Genomic DNA, 22,305 nt, shown 5'->3' with positions numbered 1-22,305 from the left:
GGTTTTCTTTTCTTCTTAATTAAAATTTAAAAGCAATACTTCACCGCTGTGAAGCCCCTCTAGCGCTGATGTCCGAGGTTCGATTACCATAAGTGAGTGCAGTGAGTGTGTACGCCTGATGAGCCAAGAATAAGGGGGAAAGACGTGTCGCGTACTCTTTGCATTATTTGACAGTAAACTATTTTCATCCATTCTATGATCTGCTTCTCACAACTGAAGGCACCGTGGCTGATGTTACCTGACTTGCTGTCCAACCATAAGCGTTACCTGGTAGGTAACCACCCACTCACTTCACTCCCTTACGGGAATCGAACCTCGGACATCAGTGCTAGAGGCAAAGCCCCTAAAATTGCGCCACGGCGTGTGGTTCGTTTATTTGACAGCATGTACATCGGGGTAATTACATTCATGGCATTCGTAGTCTGATTCACAATCTGATTGTATGGGTGGTTACCTACCAGGTAACGCTTATGGTTAGCCAGCAAGTCAGCTCGAAGTGATCACTCGAGTGAAGGCAGCTTCACAAAAAAACAGATCCTTAACAAACTGTTATTGGTATATTTTCCCTCAATTTTAAAAGGTTTTCTTTTCTTCTTAATAAAAATTTAAAAGCAGTACTTCGCCGGTGCGAAGCGCGGGGATTTGAGCGACTGACGCATACAGACATATTCATGAGTACAGGTACTTCAGAAAGAAAGCACCGTGTAAACCTAAACTTTAAATTAAGTTCATAGACCTACAAAAGGTTGCCATTGATTTGAGGCAAGATTGCTTTACTCATGTACAACTATACGTTGCATTCTTAACAGTAAGCTTGCACAGCTTGGTCATATTACAACCTGAGTGCAGAACTGACAACGTCGTATACAAACAGAACTATAACAATTGTAATAAACAAACAAAAAAAAAAAGCGAAGAACCCTTGGATTTAATAAAAAGGCTCCTTCCTTGGCGAAGCAAGGAAAAAGGAAGACCTTATATGGCGTTCGTTTATAAAAACAGCGGAAAAGCTGTGTTAAGGCTGCTTCACAAAAAAAACAGATCCTTAACAAATTGCTATTGGGATATTTTCCCTCAATTTAAAAAGCTTTTCTTCTTAATAAAAATTTAAAAGCAGTACTTTGCGGGGATTTTTATATATATATATATATATATATATATATATATATATATATATATATATATATATATATATATATATATAGATGTATATAGAGATATAGATATATATATATATATATCTATATCTATATATGCATATGTATGTATGTCTATATATATATATATATATATATATATATATGTAAGCTTATAAGTACTGCCTTACTTCTCTTTAAGAAAGGAAGATGTAATGATACTTGATTTAAACGATTCCATGTCTTGGTGGGTTTGCGTAGCTTATTGTCAATATCTTTACACCTGTTTTTAAGACTTATTGACTGAAACGGGCTTTCACAAAAAAAGTTAGGGCTTTGCTACAGGATACACCCTCCACAAGTTAAGCAAGTAAAAATAAAAGTGTATATTTCTGTTTTATTTAAACCTTTTAAGTTCGTATGCATAGCCCCATTTGGCTGTTTTAGTTTTTTTTTTCTTTCTTCAGTAATATTAAATCTCCTTAAAGAAAAGGATTTTACTTTTTTTGTATCTCTTTAGTAATATTTTAGTGTAAAAGGATAACCAGTATTTAAACCTTTTATGTTACTTTATAAAGTTATTTTACACAATGTTGAAAAATTAATAAGAAAGCTACATATTTTGGCAGCTGCTGCTTTAATTTTCAATGAAATGAAAAAAAGCTCTCCAAGAGAAAACCTCAATGAAGAAGAAACAGTTTGCACTATCTAAAAAGGAGAAACCCTCATTTATAAAGGTTTGCTGCAGATGACTTGACTGAAAATAAATTAATACTTCCTATGTGTATAATACATATTTATCTATTTTACTTATGCCTTTATTCCAGCAACTTGCAACATCTGAGGTACAATTTGTTACATTACTTTTGTTTTTTGCAGCACAGGCAGGTGAAGTGACTTCCTCAGGGTCACACAGTGGTGTCAGTACCAGGATGTGAACTGACAAGCTCCGGGTTTACTGAAATATTACTGAAGAAAGAAAAAAAACGAAAACGGGCAAATAGGGCTATGCATACAAATGTCCATCCATCCATTATCCAACCCGCTATATCCTAAATACAGAAGCCAATAAGTATATACAGTAATCCCTCCTCCATCGCGGGGGTTGCGTTCCAGAGCCACCCGCGAAATAAGAAAATCCGCGAAGTAGAAACCATATGTTTATATAGTTATTTTTATATTGTCATGCTTGGGTCACAGATTTGCGCAGAAACACAGGAGGTTGTAGAGAGACAGGAACGTTATTCAAACACTGCAAACAAACATTTGTCTCTTTTTCAAAAGTTTAAACTGTGCTCCATGCTCCACAAAGCTGTTGAAGGCGGCAGTTCACACCCCCTCCGTCAGGAGCAGAGAAAGAAGAGAGAGAGAGAGACAGAGTTTGTTTTTCAATCAAAAATCAATACGTGCCCTTCGAGCTTTTAAGTATGCGAAGCACCGTGCAGCATGTCGCTTCAGGAAGCAGCTGCACAGAAGGTAGCAACGTGAAGATAATCTTTCAGCATTTTTAGACGAGCGTCCGTATCGTCTAGGTGTGCGAACATCCCCCCTGCTCAATCCCCCTACGTCAGGATCAGAGAAAGTCAGCGCAAGAGAGAGAGAGAGAAAAGTAAGTTGGGTAGCTTCTCAGCCATCTGCCAATAGCGTCCCTTGTATGAAATCAACTGGGCAAACCAACTGAGGAAGCATGTACCAGAAATTAAAAGACCCATTGTCCGCAGAAATCCGCGAACCAGCAAAAAATCTGCGATATATATTTAAATATGCTTACATATAAAATCCGCAATGGAGTGAAGCCGCGAAAGGCGAAGCGCGATATAGCGAGGGATTACTGTATATGTATATGTAGATATGTGTATATGTAGATATGTATATATATGTATATATGTTTATGTATATATATGTTTACATAACCTCTTTAACACACTACTTCTCTGCTGCGAAGCGCGGGTATTTTGCTAGTATATCAATAAATCGTTTTTTAAACAGTTAGATTCAACAATAACCTCATTCACTTGGAACTCAAAACACCCACGTATCCGAAGAGCGACCCTACAAAGACCTCAGGCAGAAGGTGGTATGGCTTTACCTAATTTTCAGTTTTATTACAGGGCAGCAAACATACAAGCCATAAAATCCTGGGCACCAATAAATGAACATACACAGGCTTGGTCCGCAATAGAAGTAAAATCCTGTAGTACTTCTTTATACTCCCTGCTCTGCTCTCCAATAAATGCAAGTCATCGCAAATATACTAATAACCCAATTGTGCTTTACTCACTCAGAATATGGAACCAAATTAGAAAGCATTTTAAGATGGAAAATCTTTTATCAGTGGCACCTCTACAAGAGAACTACCTTTTTCAACCTTCGCAAGTATATCCAGTTTTTAATACCTGGAAAAGTTTTGGGATTAAAATGCTCAGAGATCTTTATATAGACAACATATTTACATCTTTTGAACAATTACGTTCAAAATTCAATCTCCCAGCTACACATTTCTTTCACTATCTTCAAATTAGAAATTTTGTTAAACAGAAATTGCCCGATTTCCTCCACCTCGCACCCTCCACAATGCTGGAAAAAATAATGCTCAATTTCAAGGAATTAAACACCATTTCCGCATTATATAAAATCTTATTAGAGTCCCTACCTTTCAAAGATCCAAGAGGACATTGGGAAGAAGATCTCTTAATTAATATATCAGTAAAGGAGTGGAAGGTAGCAAAGCAGAGAATTCACTCGAGTTCCATATGCGTAAAGCATAGAATTATTCAACTAAAAATTATATATCGAGCTCATCTGTCTCGCTTAAAACTGTCCAAAATGTTTCCAGGGCAAGATCCAACCTGCAAACGCTGCAACCAAGCTCCTGCCTCACTGGGTCACATGTTCTGGGCCTGCACCCAACTAACATCATTTTGGACCAAAATTTTTAAGTGCCTTTCAGACAGCCTAGGTATCACAATTCCTCCTAACCCATTAACAGTTGTGTTCAGTGTTCTTCCAGACGGACTTGAAGTGGAGAACGACAAGCAAACTGTGATTGCATTCACTACACTTTTGGCACGCAGACTTATTCTGTTAAATTGGAAGAATCCTAACTCTCCTCTGATAAGTCAGTGGGAAACCGATGTTTTATATTATTTGAAATTGGAAAAAATCTAATTCTCAGTTAGAGGATCTGTACAAATTTTTTTCAAAACCTGGCAGGATTTAATCAATATTATTTAAGAATAAGAGAAATAACTATTATTGCATTTAACTCCCTTCTCCATCTCTTATTTACATATATATTTATTTCTCCCTTTCTTTTGTTTATTGTTGCCTTATTAAGAAGCCCTAAGCAATTCTCCTTCGGCTAAGCTCTCCTTCTCAGGGGTGGGGTTTGATTTGTCTTCAATTTTGTTGGGTTATAAATTGATCTATTTGTATGGAATGATTACAATAAAAATTAATAAAAATTCAAAAAAAAAAAAAATAATAACATACTTTAGGCAAGATGTTTTTTGGATGCGTCCACACATAGATTAATGATTTACTGTCATTATCGTGTCCGTCTGTCCACGTGAAAGCTCTTTGGGTTCCAGTTTATCAATTGTATTAAAATTTGCTACACTTTTTGTAAAGTTCATTTTTTATTGAGATATCTAAAGTAGTGCACACTACACAAATATTTTAAATTTAAAAAGCTGCCATTGTAAAGCATTGGCACAGTGTCCGACTTGTCTGTCTTAAAACAGAAAATGATTGTGGACATCTTCAAATACAGTTTAGTTTACTGTTTCAAATTAGACCTTGAGAGACACTTTCATGTTTTGGATATCTTCCTCTTTTTGCTTGTTTGATAGCTGCTTCTGACAGCAAAACAGTGAAATGATAGCCGCTGTTGATGGCAATACAGTGAAACGCCAGCAGTTTTATGAGCACAGCAACTGCTTGTGCCTGATGTTGCCTGTGGAAGTAGGCAATGCAGTGACTACGGCAACTTGTGTGAACCTCCTTCACACTACCTCACAGAGTTTTCATGATCTTCCTGACCGTAGAAGTAAAAAATGAGTGGAACATAACATATATAGAGTTGAATTTAAATGGGAATGAGTCTCCTAACTGTGGCTTGATGACACATTATATGGTACATACAGGAATAAACGTATACTCAGTATTTACATTACATTAAGAATCCCTTCTCTGCTGCATTATCTGCAGTGTATGATAATTTAATGTATCTTTGATATTAAAATGTATCTGAAAAGGGCTCTGTGACCTACTGTCCATCATGGTCACATACAGCTACCAATTTTAGCTTCCACATAGATTTTAACTCTCCATCAGGTAATTCTTTCAAAGATTTTTATACTATAGGGCAAAAAAAAATGGGCCAATCTAAAAACTGCAACAAATTTAGTTTACCATGGTTTTAAAAAGAAATCAATGGTCAGGAAACTGGCAAAAATTAAACAAATAAGTAAAATAACTTAGTGTGAGGGAACTTTCCTGTAAGATTTCCATAAACATTGGAGCTTTGTGGGTAAATTTGTAGACAGTTTTTTACAGACAGAAGAGTCAATATTGTTCCACTCTGTCTTGATAGCACCCTGGCACATTTTTTTGCCCTATGTAGTATGTTTAAGAAATTTGAATTAAAATTAGCCAAGGAGCCACCACAACCAATGGCTAACAAAAGGACATAAGTTGTTGCAATTTTTACATCACTTAAGTAGATAACTACTGTCTATGAATGCAACTTCCTCCAGCAGAAGCTTATTTGAACTCCTTATTTCATTATATATATTATTATTATTACATATATAGTTTGTGTACTCTAATACATATAAATACATTCTATCGTCATTTTTATCTTTTAATAGGACTCACGGATACAAGAATATTAACAAACAAAACGTGATAACTAACAAAAAAATGCTCTAACTAGTAAAACAGTTAACACCCGATTGTTACATTTTCTAAGTTGTCTTTACCTTTATTTGTAGGTATATTTTAATGCCATTTTGTATCACAAACAAAAATGCAATTCCATTTCCATTGATTTATTCTTTTCGTGCAACTGGTTCATTGTCATCCAAGTTGAATCTGCAAGCCTTGTAAAGCTTCTGCCATACACCATTCCTGCTTATAAGTTTTATATCATTTTTAAAAAGTAGCTTTTTTGGATGTTGAAATCCATGCCATAGCTTTCACTTGTGGCAGTACTTTATGAAACTTATCTGCCCATTTAAGTATCTTTTTTTCTGGCATTCTGGTATAGCATTGTGAACATCCAGAGCTATACTATGATTACAGGATCAAGGAGCAAAACCCAGGGTTTCATTTTTATAAAACTTTGCATGGATTTGATTGTTAAAGTATGCATGCATCCAAAAAAATCTTTGATTTATCAAATCTGATGTATGCCACATTTCTATGCAATTTACCCTTTACAAATTACAATCTTCTTATAAATGTGTATACATGAATGCTCCCTGAACACTACCCAGATGCTATGCTAATAAACCTCATACTGTACATATGCAGTCATGATACTGCAGACCTTCATTGGGTGGTAGAGCAGCATCCTACCTGATGCACTGAGACACCACCACCTGCATTTGAGGATTCCTGTGGCGCACTCTGCAACTGAGCATGCAAGATCATACACGGTATTATAGGGCCTCTCCTCTGCATTCTGGGGTTCCGTGAAAGATGTAAGGTGCCAGTGACTGAGTAGATAGCCAATATCAACTGGCACATGTAATTACAGGATTGCTGCTGCAATGAATAGTACAGGCCTTACGAAGCAATGAGGGCTCAGCGAGTTTCCTTATCAACAAGCCAGCCATTACTTACAGCACCATCACATCTGCCAAAGCTACTTTGTCTCAAAATAAATTAATCATGGGTTGAACCAGGCCACAAGCCACAACCTTTGGCAGTCTCAGCTTGGCATCGCAGATGACTTGTATGTTAATGGAATATAACTGCTTATGGTTAACAAAAGCAGCTTCATTGCAATTTGAGTACTGTCAGTTGCCACAATTATTTTTGGTAAAGTGGACACTGCTGAAAATTGATTTTTTATGTCAGCAAAAATATGTTGTGGTTTAAGTATGTACACCCACACCCTGTGGAATCTGATTGGTTTCCAGCACAGTAAACGTGATAGAGCTAAAACTTGGCTGGGATATTCCGGACCTTTTGACAAGCTCCCTTAGAAGTAAACAGGTAGCTGATACGAAAACTGAAAAATGAGTCTGTAGATCATATTCATCACTTCAGAGTTTAAATATCTTTGTCACATCAATGTACATTATAATAATGGCACAGTGATAGGAATCATTTATGCACGGGAGTCATCATTTATCGTGTCCGGCTACATTTCTCTACTTGATCTAGTGTGCCGTCATTTCCCAGTTGAAATGTTTGGTATGGATGGGTCAGATTTGCTGTAAATATACACAAGCTTTCCCAACAAATTTTCTTTTATACATCCCCGACTTTGACGTGGAAGGTTCAGCATACACATTTTGGGGCTGTTTTTGTGCATACGCGAGTTTTATTAAGTCTGACCCCTGAACACAATACCAATTCATTCACACTGGCACTTTATCTTGCCAGGCATCTACATGCTTAAACTGTGGACCACAGGTTCCCAAGTTCAGTCCTGGAAGGCTGCAGGTTTTCATGATAGTCCAGTTGCTTCATTCGAAGTTGATCCTTGCCGATAATGAGACGTATTGTCTAATTCCATGGCTTGTTAATGTTTTCATTCATAAACAGGTTTTTCCTTTATAAGGATATCATATGAAGAATCTGTGGACCAGTGCAGATTAGTAATTGGCAGTCCGTCATTTTTTTCTTTTTCATTTGGGTTGGCGCCCTGCCCGGGATTGGTTCCTGCCTTGCGTCCTGTGTTGGCTGGGATTGGCTCCAGCAGACCCCCGTGACCCTGTAGTTAGGATTCAGCGGGTTGGAAAATGGATGGATGGATGGATTTCTTTCCAAATGTTTTATTAAAAAAGATCTTCCATGATAAACACAGCCAGGGTACATTGTAAACTGCTGGTTTCTTTATCATTTGCATCTTCTTGTTAATTGGTAACTGGTTAAGAAAACAAAGACCAATCAAAAACACTGAATGTAGGTGTTAAGAGTAAGAGAAGCAATGAAATGTTGGAAATCTTACTAAGCAAGTTAACAAAAATGAAGCACATTACAAAGCAGGGTCCTTGAGGCGGTAATGTTACTCAATACTCTGAAATGCAGACAGATAGATTTAAATAGAGCAGATGTGTTAAATTTCTCAACTTACAAAAATTCATGACACACTGAACTAAACAAGAAGGTATATTTTATGTAATCCATGTGCCATTTTTTTTTAAGTATCCAGTTTTGACTGATGCTAATTTAATTCATTTGTATTTGTTTGTTTTCTTTTTATGTGCTTAGTATATATAAACCAGTCACAACATGTCCCTTTATGTTCTTAACTCAGGGATTTGTTTTTATTTAGTAGTCTTTTATTGTCTCCTAATTTGCTCTGTACATATGTGTTTCCTTCAGTGGCATGACTTTCTGTATAGACAGCCAAGTATGAGGTGAGCCCATACTTGAGAACCAGGTTCAGAAAATGGATTGATGGATGGTTTAGCCTCACAGTTTATGGCCCTTGTCATATTTTCTTTATCTCTGAGGTAATCTATAAAGCTGTAGTTCAGTAGATTCTTTCTCAAAACATCATAATATTTTCCCTAATGCGTTCTCTTCATATTTTTGGAGATTGAAGATGATCATGATATTTTAAAGACTGATTACACTTTGATTCAAATCAGGTGATTCTCTGAGGTGCTGTCCAAGTGTAAATGCACTAGCAGTTCTTACTGTTGCTGAAATCACTACATTAGACACTAGGGGTCACCAAAGTCCAAGTGTCACCATTGTATCTGCAAGCATTTTTAAGGTAGGAATACATTTTGCCCCCACAATCTCCTGACATTTATGCCTCTAATAGGACATTATGCAACAAACATTTTTTTTATAATTCTGTACTGTATTACCATCATTTCTACTGTGGGAAATCCATAAGTACACAACTGGAGGACCATGTATTTTTCGATAAACTTCAAAATATTTTCGTGTTGTACACTCTGAGGGGCATTTTAAACAGAATTTATTATGACCATACTTTTCAACTATACTTTCAACAATTGACCCATTTTTCTGTATTTGTCTAATTGTACTACCCAGGACTCATATGCTTTATTTTGCCTGAACTGAAATAAATTCTTATCATTAGCCATTTACTCATTTTATCCTTTATATTTCATCTACTTGTTTGTGACACTTGTTTGATTTAGTTGCACATATTGCATGTTAGACTCTAAATTATATTAAAATTAGTTCTATAGTGATGATAAAATATAATGCAAATTCAATTTTTATACTCATATATACATATAATTTCATGATATCTTTTAGTAGGTCTCCGTTCATTTTGTCTCACTAACATGCTGTATTCACAATACGCATCTCTTATCATTTTATTTTCAAAGTATTCAGATAAGGAGTTGAAGGAAGTAAAATCCTAGATTAGTGTCAATGGATAAAAAGCACCAGTCCAATGAAAGCAAGCCTCTCTGTGAATTATTTTGAATCAATGCAGTGTGTTAACAATACCTCCACAAGTAGGGTATCTCTGAGTTGTAAGTTTTAGGATTAGAAACAAAAAAACATATTAAATATAGTTAATTATCCATTAATGGGTGAACATTTAAACACTTTCTAAGTATTTAACAATACAAAATGGTAAAATGGTTATATTTGACATATTGAAATTGGAAATCCTCTAGGAATTTTTTGAGAGAGGTCTTTAAAAGGTGTAACCGACAGCTTTTAAAGCAGATTTTAAAAAGAATTCAGGTTCACAACTTGACAATCCGTTTTTGACATAGGGAGAACTTATTTTTTTAATTTGACATATACATATACACCATGTTTCTCCTGAAACATTATTTGCCCTGGTAAAACAACAGTTTATTCAGCCGGTAATTAAGACACCAGCATTTCAAATACATATTGTAACCTCAATGGGGCATTTTTGTTAATCTATCAAAAAGCATTGTATTAATTTCCATAAGGCACTCACAACTCCCAAGGCTTCTCAAACATATACTGTTTCAAAATCACTTGTCTTTTAAAGAATTTGTCTTTTTGTTCCTTCTCCCTGTGGGCTTCATCTACTGAATACATACTGAGAACCTTAAAAGGATTCCTCCTCTGGTGGCAACTCCATCCAGGAGTTTCTTTTAAAGGCCTTTCTTGCGTCACATGACCAGAATGGGTTGTCTTAAACCAATTCTCTACAGACCTCATGCGGCATGTCTAGCTACTTAATGTTACAGAGACCCTCCAGGGAATGGCCTGATTCTACAGATTTCCCAGAGAGAGCGATAAAACACATTTTGCAGCATCTACAGCTCCTTGTTCCAACTCCTGTTCTTTCTCCATGCCCTTAACTCTGATGTCATGAGGGGGTGGTGCAGGCAAGAGAATAAAGTTAGTCAACACCTGTGTAAGAGGCAACACATACTTCAGAAACCAATAGGGGGCACCTCAGAATGAATACCGTCCTACAAGTAATTTGTGTAATGTGCCACATGTGTTTAGTTTTCTCCATGAACAACGGACAAACAAAAGATATGAATGATTGTCAAAAAAGGTTTATTGTGTTTGGCCATTCCAAAGGACAAAGTGCACAGGAAGTTGACAATTTTGCAGGTTACTGTCCAGTGGGCCTTCCAGCAGTGGTGTGCATCGCAGTCAATCACTAATCATTGTCAGAAATGGGGTCGATAACTGTTGCTAACGGATACAAATTGGCAAGAATTGCTGCAGACAGTCAATGCAGACGCACAACAAGTCGATTTCCAAATGAACACTCAGAAGGGTACTGCATGCCATGGGTATATGTAGTAGAGTACCACAAAAGATGCCCTTGCTAACAGATAATCACAAAGCTGCACAGTTTCAGAGGGTTCAGAGTCCCAGACACTGGATTGCTGATGTATGACAACATGTTATCTGGTCTAATGAGTCACATTTCTGCTTGTACTCAAATGATGCAATGCAACAGGTACATTGTAAATTGCAAGTCTTATAATAAGGAGCCTCTCAGATATTTTGGCAGTGTAATGAGGAAATAGGCCCTTTGGTTGAGGTGACACTACACTTGAACCAGAAAGGCTACATTGGGTTTCTGGACAACCATATGTTACCAGAGTGCAAATTGTTGAAGAAGAACATTCTAAAGCATTCTTGCCTCTCACCTCTCAACTGACTGGCAAAATCCCTAGATTTAAGCCCCAAACGAAATATGTGGGATTATTTGGTGTAATAAGTGAAACACCAGTGGAGTCATCAAACCAATCTGGTCGATCAGATGGATTTGGTGCTTTAAGAGTGGATGAAAAATGATGTTGCCTGCATCCACAAACTGGTGGCATCCATACCAGCCCAAACTGCAGCTGTTCTACTGAGAATTTAAATGGTATTAGAGGAGATTTAGCCAGGGGTGGCTAATCTTTTGTCCAGTGAGCTTATTTTGATAACGGGATAAAGAGGTTTATACATTGCATTGATTATATAGTACATTATGTCCATTTATAAACTTTACTGGGTCATGGATTACAAAACAGAACCAACTAGGAAATAAATATTCATTTTTGTAACAACTTTTAAAATTCAAGGTACATTTTGTAATAGCACCAGTTTGGAAAATTGCATAAGCAATCATTCAGACTGCAGTATTTTGAAATAATGTAGCTAAATGCCTTCCAGCTGGCTTGATTAACACAGTTGGTATTGTTAAGTTTCTTTTACACTTTTTTGAATTAAACAAAGTGACAATTCTATTTTCATCTCATTTGTACAACTCTTTATGTGGTGCCTGACTTTAACATGTTTGGGTGTCATATTTCCAATGTTCTGCTCTATCCCATATGGCAATAAAGAGGATAATGACCCCTAAGTATATTAAGGTCAGGATTGGGCCTGTTACGTCTCAGTAGACAGGTGCCTGTACCCCCAAGGAAAATATTCATTTCTTTTTACCCATCTGCTCATTCATTATTTACTAATACAAGTAGTCTGCTGTTTAAAGAGGTAGCATTCGCTTGACTGAGAACACAATCAGAGGTCAGCAGTTCTCCTTAGGGAGTCATAATTGTACCTTTATTAAAAATACTGCGTCCAGTGCTAGCCCTTGTTTAGCAGAATATGACATACATTTATTTGTTTGTATGTTATTTAGTCATTTCTTTCAGGTTACTGAATGTTTAGCCTGATGAGAACAGTGGTGATTATCTTTAACCAAGAGTATTTCAGATTTGGCTAAACAACTTTTTCAGTGTATCTTGAGAAAAACTTTACAAAGTAGCCTCCTAATATACCCTTCCATTAGTTGGTTTACCCTGCTTAACAGTTTAGTGATAACCAATAAGTCTTTATTTCAATTTAGATTGTTTCATTTTACAAACCTTATATCATAACATTTTTACAACTGAAGTGGTGACAAATTACAATGTCATGTACCCAGTCAAATTTATATTGTTTAGTTTGTGGGATGCATTTATTAATTTTTGTGTCAGTAATAATTTATATAATTTATTTTTGTAATGTCAGTGTGTTTTCTTTGTCTTTCCTTTCATGGGTGCAGCCAGTGTGGAAGTTATTGGCACTACCATGTTGCACATAGCAAAAATGTCTGCTGCTAGTCATGTGTGCTGATTACAAACAGCACGTGTTGTAGTCACGTCACAATTGAAAATGCTGGTAAACTTAGTAAGGCAAACCCAGCTTTATGAAATCTCAGGAATGACCTGTGAAAAACTTGCTCAAAGGCCCTCCAAAAACATGTAATTATGGAATTTTGTTTGGCCTTTGTTTTGTCTTTCAATACAACTTTTGGTGTACGTTTCCCTCTATGACCTTTACCTGTTCACTGTCAATCCTTTTCTGATTTCCCTTTTGGCCTCTCTCCAAAAAGAACCTAACGCGCACATCTTAATTAGGATTGCATAGTCATCATGAATTGAGGTTGGAAACTTCAGCATTCTATCTTCAAGTCCAGTTTAAGAGGGAAGAGATGAATGTAGCTAATTTTAAAGGAAGGTGTACCCTCTGGTTAGTGGATCAAGGCCACTACCAGATACAGAATCAGTGCCTCACAGGTGCGTTATTTTGTCCGTCACTATTGCCACTCATTCAATTATAGCTCTTTGCTTGAACCTGGGTTTCCATGTGGGTACTTTCATGTTTGAAGGAGTTGCAGAGATGTTAGTTTAACTATGATTAACAACTTTGTTATCAGATGAAGTACAGGACTAGCCAAGAATGTTACAAGATGCAGTTTAGTCATTTTCCCAGTAATACAGGTTGGGGGTGAAGCTGAATTTCTGCACCACTGTTAAATCTGCTGTCTTAACAAGCTTTATGGGCCACTAAAAGACTAGCAGAATGGGCAGTGCAAACCTTGTCCTACAACAATTGTTTTGTTCTACATAAATGGATTGCAGTTTTTTTTCTGGAAAGAGTTGGTAAAGCAGTTCAGCCTTAGAGTACCAACAGATCTGAAGTCTTGTTCAGTACTGCCTTCAGATTTTATTTCACTCCCCTGATAAATAACCCTTTGAAGCATTTTAATTTCATGGAGAATTGACTCACCATTCCTTTCAACTCCAACAACTATTTTATGGTCTTTTATCTGTTATTTCATTTTATAGGGTTCTTTACAAATTACATACCAGACCTACATTGCGAAGCAAATCTACATTTTATAAGTAATATTAAGTTTTCCTGCACTTTTATTTTGCATATTGGTCCAACTGAATGTTTCTTATGAACATTACATCATATTATACATTATGTATAGTCTGGTGAATCTGTCATGACGTCTTAAGCAATTGAGTTAGAGCTACAATCTTCTAATCAATTAATTCTCATCAGAGGGATTGCTCCTTTAGAAAAGCTTGAGAGGGCCTCTCTTTAGTTGGGGAGCTTATGGAAGTTGGTGTCACATTGGGGGGACTTCATTGGTATTTAAGGTATTTGCAATGATAAGAAACATTGAAAACTTCAGTGTTAGTGAGATACGGAACAAAGAAAACGTTATTCCACATTGAAAAAAATAATAAGGAAAAAGTAAACAAATATACTGTAAGTGTATTTCTAGAGATGAAAAAATAGGTTATTGATAGGTTTGTTCTGGTGTGCTAAGAGCCAAAGAAATATTTCCACATTTTGTCTTTAGCAAAACAGATGAGGAATCTATGTTAGAAGGCTGTATGGAGCTTGATTTGGCAAGCAATGGTCTTTAACCTATTTTTATGGTTTTATCCCTACCCTCTGCCATTAAAATAGTTATGGGTATACTTTTACTGGGAATGATCTTGGTCTGATGAAGAATCTTTGGCTGTTCTCCTAGCTAATAACCTCAAATTCTTTGGAAGCAGAAGTTATCACCCACCCCCGCTTTTTAAATCTAATTATGATTTTGTTTAGCATTTAGGTTAATTAGATTACTATTTTTTCTGTCTAACTAGATCATGACGATAATTTATTGCCACACACACATATAGTTATACAGTGGAACCTCGGGTCACGACCGTAATTCGTTCCAAAACTCTGGTCATAACCCGATTTGGTGGTGACCCGAAGTAATTACCCCCATAGGATTGTATGTAAATACAATTAATCCATTCCAGAGCGTACGAACTGTATGTAAATATATTTTTTTAAAGATTTTTAAGCACAAATTTAGTTAATTATACCATAGAATGCACAACATAATAGTAAACTAAATGTAAAAGCATTGAATAACAGTGAGAAAACCTTGAACAACACAGAAAACTAACATTGCAAGAGTTTGCGCTATAATGCTATGAACCGCTCGATTAAAAACACTTTTTTTAATGAGTTTTAAGCACAGGGAAAAAAATAAACATTTGAAAAATCCGTAATTTAATAAACAACCAAGAAAAGTAACATTGCAACAATGCACGCTACAAAACCGATTGCTGTAAAAAGAAGTGAAGTGAAGGTTAAAATCCAATAGAAAAAAGTCTTCATTAAATACAACGAGGTTAAAACAATGCTTGAATCAGTCTCTTTAAAAACAAGCCCGGTGCATTCTTTAACTGCCTTCTCGGCCTTATGCAGCCAGCCCTCTCTCTGTCACGCGCGTGTGCATGCGTGTGTGTGTATGTGTGTGTCTCTCTCGCTCGCTCTCTCTCTCTTGCGCTCTGACTCTCTCGCTCGCTCGCGCTCTCTATCTCGCTCGCTCACTCTCTTGCGCTCTCTGTCTCTCTCGCTCTCTTGCGCTCTCTGTCTCTCTCGCTCTCTTGCGCTCTCTGTCTCTCTCGCTCTCTCGTTCGCTGCACAGCGAATGCACAGGGAGAGACTGAACACGTGCGGAAATCATCAGCGCGCACAAACCGAAAGGGAAACTGGCTTGTTCGTACACCGAGTGTGTGGTCATGAACAGATGCAAAAGTTTGGCGAACTTTTTGGTCGTAGCCCGATTTGTACGTGTTCAGAGACGTTCGTGAACCGAGGTATATCTATGTATCCAGATGTATCTATGTATCTATATACAGTAGATTTGGGGTCCTATTTGGGGAATCCTCATTTCTTGCACAAATTCAATTGAAGTGAAAAAAAGGATGTGGAAATAATGAAGTGTGTTCCTCTTGCGCAATGGCAGTATGAGGAGATAAGTCCTTGGTGCTCTATGTGACAGCTGCTGCACAAATGATAACAACTTCCTGTTGTCATCTGTTTTTTTCTTCAGTGGACTGGAAGGGGCAGAGCCAGGAGAGAGCAAATGTGACATCAGGTGTTGTTGGATGAGACTTCTTCCTGCTTGGGACAGAAACTAAAAAAATATGCCCACATATTTGACAAAATATATATAGTAGATATACACATGCCTACAGAGAAAACTATGTAAATTATGACCTTAGAACTAAGCTGTACATGTATTTAATTATGGATGGTCTGTTGGGAACTTCTCCTAAGAGGAGTGAAGTACAGTGGTCTTACTCTTTTTCTATCCTTGAGCCGTATGACAGGGGTTTTTGTGAGCAGTGTTTGTCACCCATTACGACCTAACCCATGTGAGCTCTAGTAAATATTTACATTTTGGGGTGACTTACCGATCATAGCTGCAATAAAACAGTTCTGTAGAGTAAGAAGTCCACCAACTTAGTATCTAACATAATAATATAATTGTACCATGTAGGGAATGTGTTGGTCATTCATCCTCACCTTAGTCTTGGTCTACAGGGGTCATAATTTGTTTATTCTGTTTTACCGTGTCTCCCATGCAAAGCCTGGGCATGATATGTGGAGTTTGTCATTTGTAGTTGGTAAAAATGAATTAGGACGAAAAAGCTTTACATGTACTATAGCATAACAGCAAAGTGATGTGCTCATAGACAGTACCAGAAAGGCTTTCTGGAGCTGATTATCATCATTCCCTGGGTGCCATTACTAATGTTGTGATTTGGAGATGCTATCACAGACAAAAAAAGTTTTGTGTAGTGGTAAATCAAAAATATAGGAGTGTGAAAAACATATAAAGGACATGGTTCCCCACCTAGATCTCAAAACTGGCATTTTCACTACAGTGCAATTACAGACACTCCAGCCTCAGCTTTACACATCTGTTTTATATCTTAGAACAACCCAGGTCTGTCAAGATATATTACTGTGTTTTCTATTAAACAAGATGAAGTTATGTATTTTATTGTATTTTTTACATTGGTGCTGGAGAAAGTTAGTGGACATAGATATGCAAGTGAGAATTTCTTTGTACTCTGTACACATGACAATACAACTACTATAACATTCACCTTCAGAACACTAAGAGTAGTATCATAATCAGCAACTACAACATCGTACATTGCTGCCAACACTACCGAGTTGTTAAGCTGTGACTCCCTTCTACAATGATGTCAACCAGCATTACAGCAGGTTCTTACACATGTTCTCTGGCAGCAAACAGCAAAAGAGCAGTACACAAACAAGCAGACACTGAAAGCTGGTCTTAAAAATATGTACTCATTATGTGGATTATTATAATCTTAGAGCTGTTACGAGAACTCCAGCAGTGAAATGTGCTATTCATAAGTGAGGAAGTTCATCATAATGTACGTCATATCACCAGTTTGTGCTGTGTAAACTGTCCCAAGGGCCGATTAAGCTCCTTTTTTGCCAGTAAGACTGTTTTATCTGTCTCATCAATCATAGTTTTTAATACACTTAATATTGTTATAAACTGCATGCTCAAGTAAGTTTTTGTTTTCATAATCTCTTTATTTCTACAGCCTGACACTTGTACTGGAAAAGTAAATGACATTATATCATTCAATTTGCTACATTTTTTGTCTGTGGTGTTGTTATGTTAAATCATTTTTTATCTACAGAAATAATTGACAGATTAAAGCACTGGTTTAAACCAGCAATTTTATCCATAAAAGCATGTAATTGGTAGACACAGAACAAATTTATCTGTTTTGGACACTTGCTCAGTAGGACATTGACCTTACTGCAATGTAGTTCTTCCTCTTACTGGAAAGAGAAGGGATGTTTAGAGAAAAATACAATATTTTTTATTATCATGACATAGAGTGTACTTTATAGACCCAATTGATAAGAACTCATTCAGAACAAATTTTTATTTTTAACCCGAAAACGTGAAATTGCAATGTGCGTAAAATATTAAATTAGAGCAAACTTACTTGGGACACTTGTTGAGTACTTGTTATAAGCACATACCATTAAAAGCTCAAGCACAAGCTGCACACATTTATATTACAATTTCTATGTAATGTTTAGTCATTGCACTAGCTATAAAACATTTAATCAGTGAACACACAGGTTTTGCATAGATTAAGTTTAAAAGATATTTATGTTAATGAAAAATATGTTTGTTTACCATTATCTGTTTTTATTTTCCTGCTTTTCCAATAGGAACTTGGTCTAGTAATCACAGGAACATTACCAGTATTCAATAAAACAAAAGAACTCAAAGATGGCTCTTATAAACAGGTACAAATTCTTTACATGTCTAACTAAAATATTTTTCTGTTTAAGAAAATGTTACTTGATATGTATTTTGCACATATCTGAAAATTAATGTTGTGCTTAATAATGGTACTTATTAATGCCTTTGGAAAGATATGGAAGAAGATGATCCGCTATGGCAACCCCTAACGGGAGCAGCCAAAAGAAGAAGAAGATTAATGCCTTTGGAGTTAATTTTTTGTAAATATAAACTGTCCACAGACTGAGTCTCTTAAATCATACGTTTTACTTAAATATGAATGTTCAATATCTAGACTTAAGTTTATGTTTGAGTGATAGGCTTTTGGGATGAAAACTGAAAGGTGTGTATTATATACTGAATAAAATGAAAGCCCATTATTTTATCGTGCACAAAAATTTGGAATAATTCTAGCATACCCTACCTGGTTTCTGCCAAATATTAAGCCTTTCATATTATTTCTGCATTACTCAATTCATACACAGTCCAAATATTTAGACATTACTAAAGTAAACCTTCAGCATGCTAATGCAAAAATATTCACAGTGAAGCACACTGCCAGCCTTCTGACCACCTAAATGTGATTGCTCCTCTCTCTTTGTATGTTGACTGAGCATCTTGATCAGCTATTGCTTCCTGTTTTACACTCATTACACATTGTCTTCTAAGCTATTTGATAATGCTATTTAAAGTCTTTTCAGTATATTTCAGTATTCGGATCTGCATGATGTTTAAAGGTTTTGAAGCCTCAATTTATATTTCCATAACTAAGACACTGATTTGTTTCAACCAGAACCAGTTAATTTTGGGAGTTATGGCGATTGATGTATCTCTTGAAGATATTAAAAGGCTCACCCCACGGTTCACAGTAAGTATCCGCCATAGTTTCCTTCTTTATACGTGTAGTATATTAAGTATGTCAGATGTGTCACAGTTATAATGTACAGGTACACTGTGCAGGTAAAATGATTTGCACCCCCACCTTCCAAGCTCAGCACAGTACACAAACACTATCAAAATAAATCTATCACACTGTAGTTATACTGTATACAGCTTGGAAGGATACTGGGGACCCGTTATCTAGAAACCATAAACCAAACATTTATATTGGCAAAGATTAACAAACCTTCTTAGGTATTTTGTCATTACAGTTCATCCATAAAGATATAGTTATAAAAACTCAATTTAGAAACCCTCTCTCTAAATCTCTTTATATTACATATATACTTGTTAACATTAAATTAGGTATTTTCTTTAATTTTTGGTTTCTGAGACTAATACACTACAGTAAGTGAAGTATTGCTATTCGGCAAGATCAAAATAATTTGATTAGGTCATAGACTAGCAAGCAGCAACAGCCAGTTTCTATAATATAATCGTTTATGTTAAGATGCCTTTGATTTACAAAAAATCTAAAGTTAAGCACGTTTCTGATTTACACATACGGTACTTGGTCATGAATTTATGTTTAACAACTTTGATTTGTATGGTTAATACACATAGTATTTATTGTCACAGGTGTAATTTATTAAACTAGGAACCACATACATCTAGGTTTAGGCAGTTCTTCTCATTATAATCAGAATGGCTGATTTAAAAAATATGTGAAACCTCATACAATAATTTGTAACAAGCCAACTGCTTCTGATACTAAAAAAAGGATTTGCAGAGTACCTGCAAAATGAGGGAATTTAGTTTTTTTTTTTTTTAATTGAATTTAATAATATGGCAAATGTTTTAAAGTGGTGTATTTAGAACATATTTTGTCTTTTTTGTAATTTTTACGAACCACATTCTTCCTTCTTTATATTGCTAGATTCAATTCCTGGAAGGGTCATTGTCTATTTGGAGTGTGCATTTTTTCTGATATCTCTGTGTTTACTACCACGTCTCAAAAATGAACACATTAAGTAATTAATGTTTTTAAATTGGCTGGGTGTTAATTTGCATTAAAATTTCTGAGTTTGAGTGTGTTCTACATTGGAATGGCATTTCATCCATGGCTGGTCCTTGCCTTGTGTCAGTACTGGTGGGGGTAGATTCTAGTTCTCTAAAACCCTGAATTAGAAAAAGACCATTAAAATTCAGTCAGTCATTTTCCAACCAAAATTAATGGGTTTATGTATTTTTCTTGTTAAACATATTAATGAAATTATAATGATATATATAATTTTTCATCTGTTCTTCTGTTTTCTAAGCCACTTATCTAGTTCAGGGTTTTAGAGAGGATGTGCCTATCCCATCATTACTCGGAACAAGTCATGACCCTGGCAGAGTGACAGTTCATTGCAGGGTAAATGTTGATGCACGCACACAAACACACACACACAACTATATGGGGCCAAGTTAGAGTTCAACAGTCAACCAAGCAGATATGCCTTTGGGATGTTGGAGGAAAACCAATGCAGGCAAAGTAAGAGTGTGTGCACTTCACACCTGCAGTGCTCAGGCTGGACTCAAACTAGTCATGCAAATCTGTTATTATATGTGATAATTTCACTGAGGTATCATTTTTTTAAGCATTTTATTGATTTTATTAAAATCTCATAACAATCCATACAAGAAAATCAAGTTTAACAAAACTAGGTGTGACACAAATCAACCGCCACCCATGAGAAAGAGAACTAGGCTAACAAAGTGAAACTTTGAACTAGTAAAAATAAGTCCAACCATCCATCCATCCTCTTCCGCTTATCCAAGATCGGTTCACGGGGGCAGCAGCTTGAGCAGAGATGCCCAGACTTCCCTCTCCCTGGCCACTTCTTCTAGCTCTTCTGGGGGAATCCCGAGATGTTCCCAGGCCAGCCGAAAGACAGTCCCTCCAGCATGTCCTGAGTCTTCCCCGGGGCCTCCTCCCAGTTGGACGTGCCCGGAACACCTCACCAGGGAGGCGTCCAGGAGGCATCCTGATCAGATGCCCGAGCCACCTCATCTGACTCCTCTCGATGCGGAGGAGCAGTGGCTCTACTCTGAGCCCCTCCCGGATGACTGAGCTTCTCACCCTATCTTTAAGGGAAAGCCCAGACACCCTGTGGAGGAAACTCATTTCAGCTGCTTGTATTCGTGATCTTGTTCTTTCGGTCACTACCCATAACTCATGACCATAGGTGAGGGTAGGAGCGTAGATTGACTGGTAAATTGAGAGCTTTGCCTGTCGATCTCCCACTCCATTCTTCCCTCACTCGTGAACAAGACCCTGAGATACTTGAACTCCTCCACTTGGGGCAGGATCTCGCTCCCAACCCTGAGAGGGCACTCCACCCTTTTCGTTTAAGCCCTCTTATGATGCATGTAGTCCAATATCCCAATAATTAACAAAAAATGCTTCTGGTAAAAAGGAACCTGTTTAAAAATTATTTTTACACCTGATAACATTGGTGTACAAAACAGGAAAAAAAAGTGCTCCTGTGAAAAATTTTAGATGTCCTTTATAGAGGATTGAGGTTGAGGATGATGGATCCAAATCTGGTAACAATTGGTCAGTCATGTCTGGTTTTTCAGAGATGAAGGTTTCAATAAAAAAACAGTGTTTTAAAGAGAAAACATAATATATTTTTACAATCAATTATTTCAACTTGAAAAAATAGTAAATTACACATATACTTGTTTGAAATATAATAATTACTTACAAAGTAGTCAGTCTGTAGTTTTTTTTACACTTTTAATTCTCTGAAGGTGTTTCATAGTGGAATTTTACTGTACTTTCCGATGCTCAGGCGGATGCTCACGTTCATCAAAGGCCATGCATGTCCTTGCAGAAAATCCAAATGGGGGTGTAGAACGAGAAGAGCTCCTCTAATAGTTCCTCGTAATTTGCTGCCTTTGTATTCCCAAGAAAACTGTGGCATGTGCTTTTCTTTTCTTTTTAATAAAGGATGGATGTGTGTTATTTTACCATCTAATTATTTTCTACCTGGTCAAGTCAATAGATGGATCAACCCAACCTTACATATTTCCGTAAAAAATGTTTTAACAACAACTTTCTCTAGTTTGGACAAGAGAAACGCATCTTTCTGACTTTCTAAATCTAAACTTCTGGATATTCTGAAGTAAAAAGAACAGACAAAAAAA

The 22,305-nt window shown here is 36.5% G+C and overlaps 1 protein-coding gene across 1 annotated transcript in view; it reads left to right on the top strand.

Annotated features, from left to right (window-relative positions):
- Nucleotides 1-22,305, top strand: part of LOC114661741 (voltage-dependent calcium channel subunit alpha-2/delta-1) — a 754,616-nt gene that overhangs the window by 605,664 nt on the left and 126,647 nt on the right. Inside the window, 2 exon segments of the mRNA XM_051920004.1 lie at nt 18,162-18,239; nt 19,028-19,102. Of these exon segments, the coding sequence (XP_051775964.1) occupies nt 18,162-18,239; nt 19,028-19,102 (153 nt within the window).

This window comes from Erpetoichthys calabaricus, chromosome 1 (genome assembly GCF_900747795.2).
Source record: "Erpetoichthys calabaricus chromosome 1, fErpCal1.3, whole genome shotgun sequence".
Taxonomy (NCBI): Eukaryota; Metazoa; Chordata; class Cladistia; order Polypteriformes; family Polypteridae; genus Erpetoichthys; species Erpetoichthys calabaricus.
Note: the sequence above shows the minus strand (reverse complement) of the source record. Positions and strands in the feature narration are given on the sequence as shown.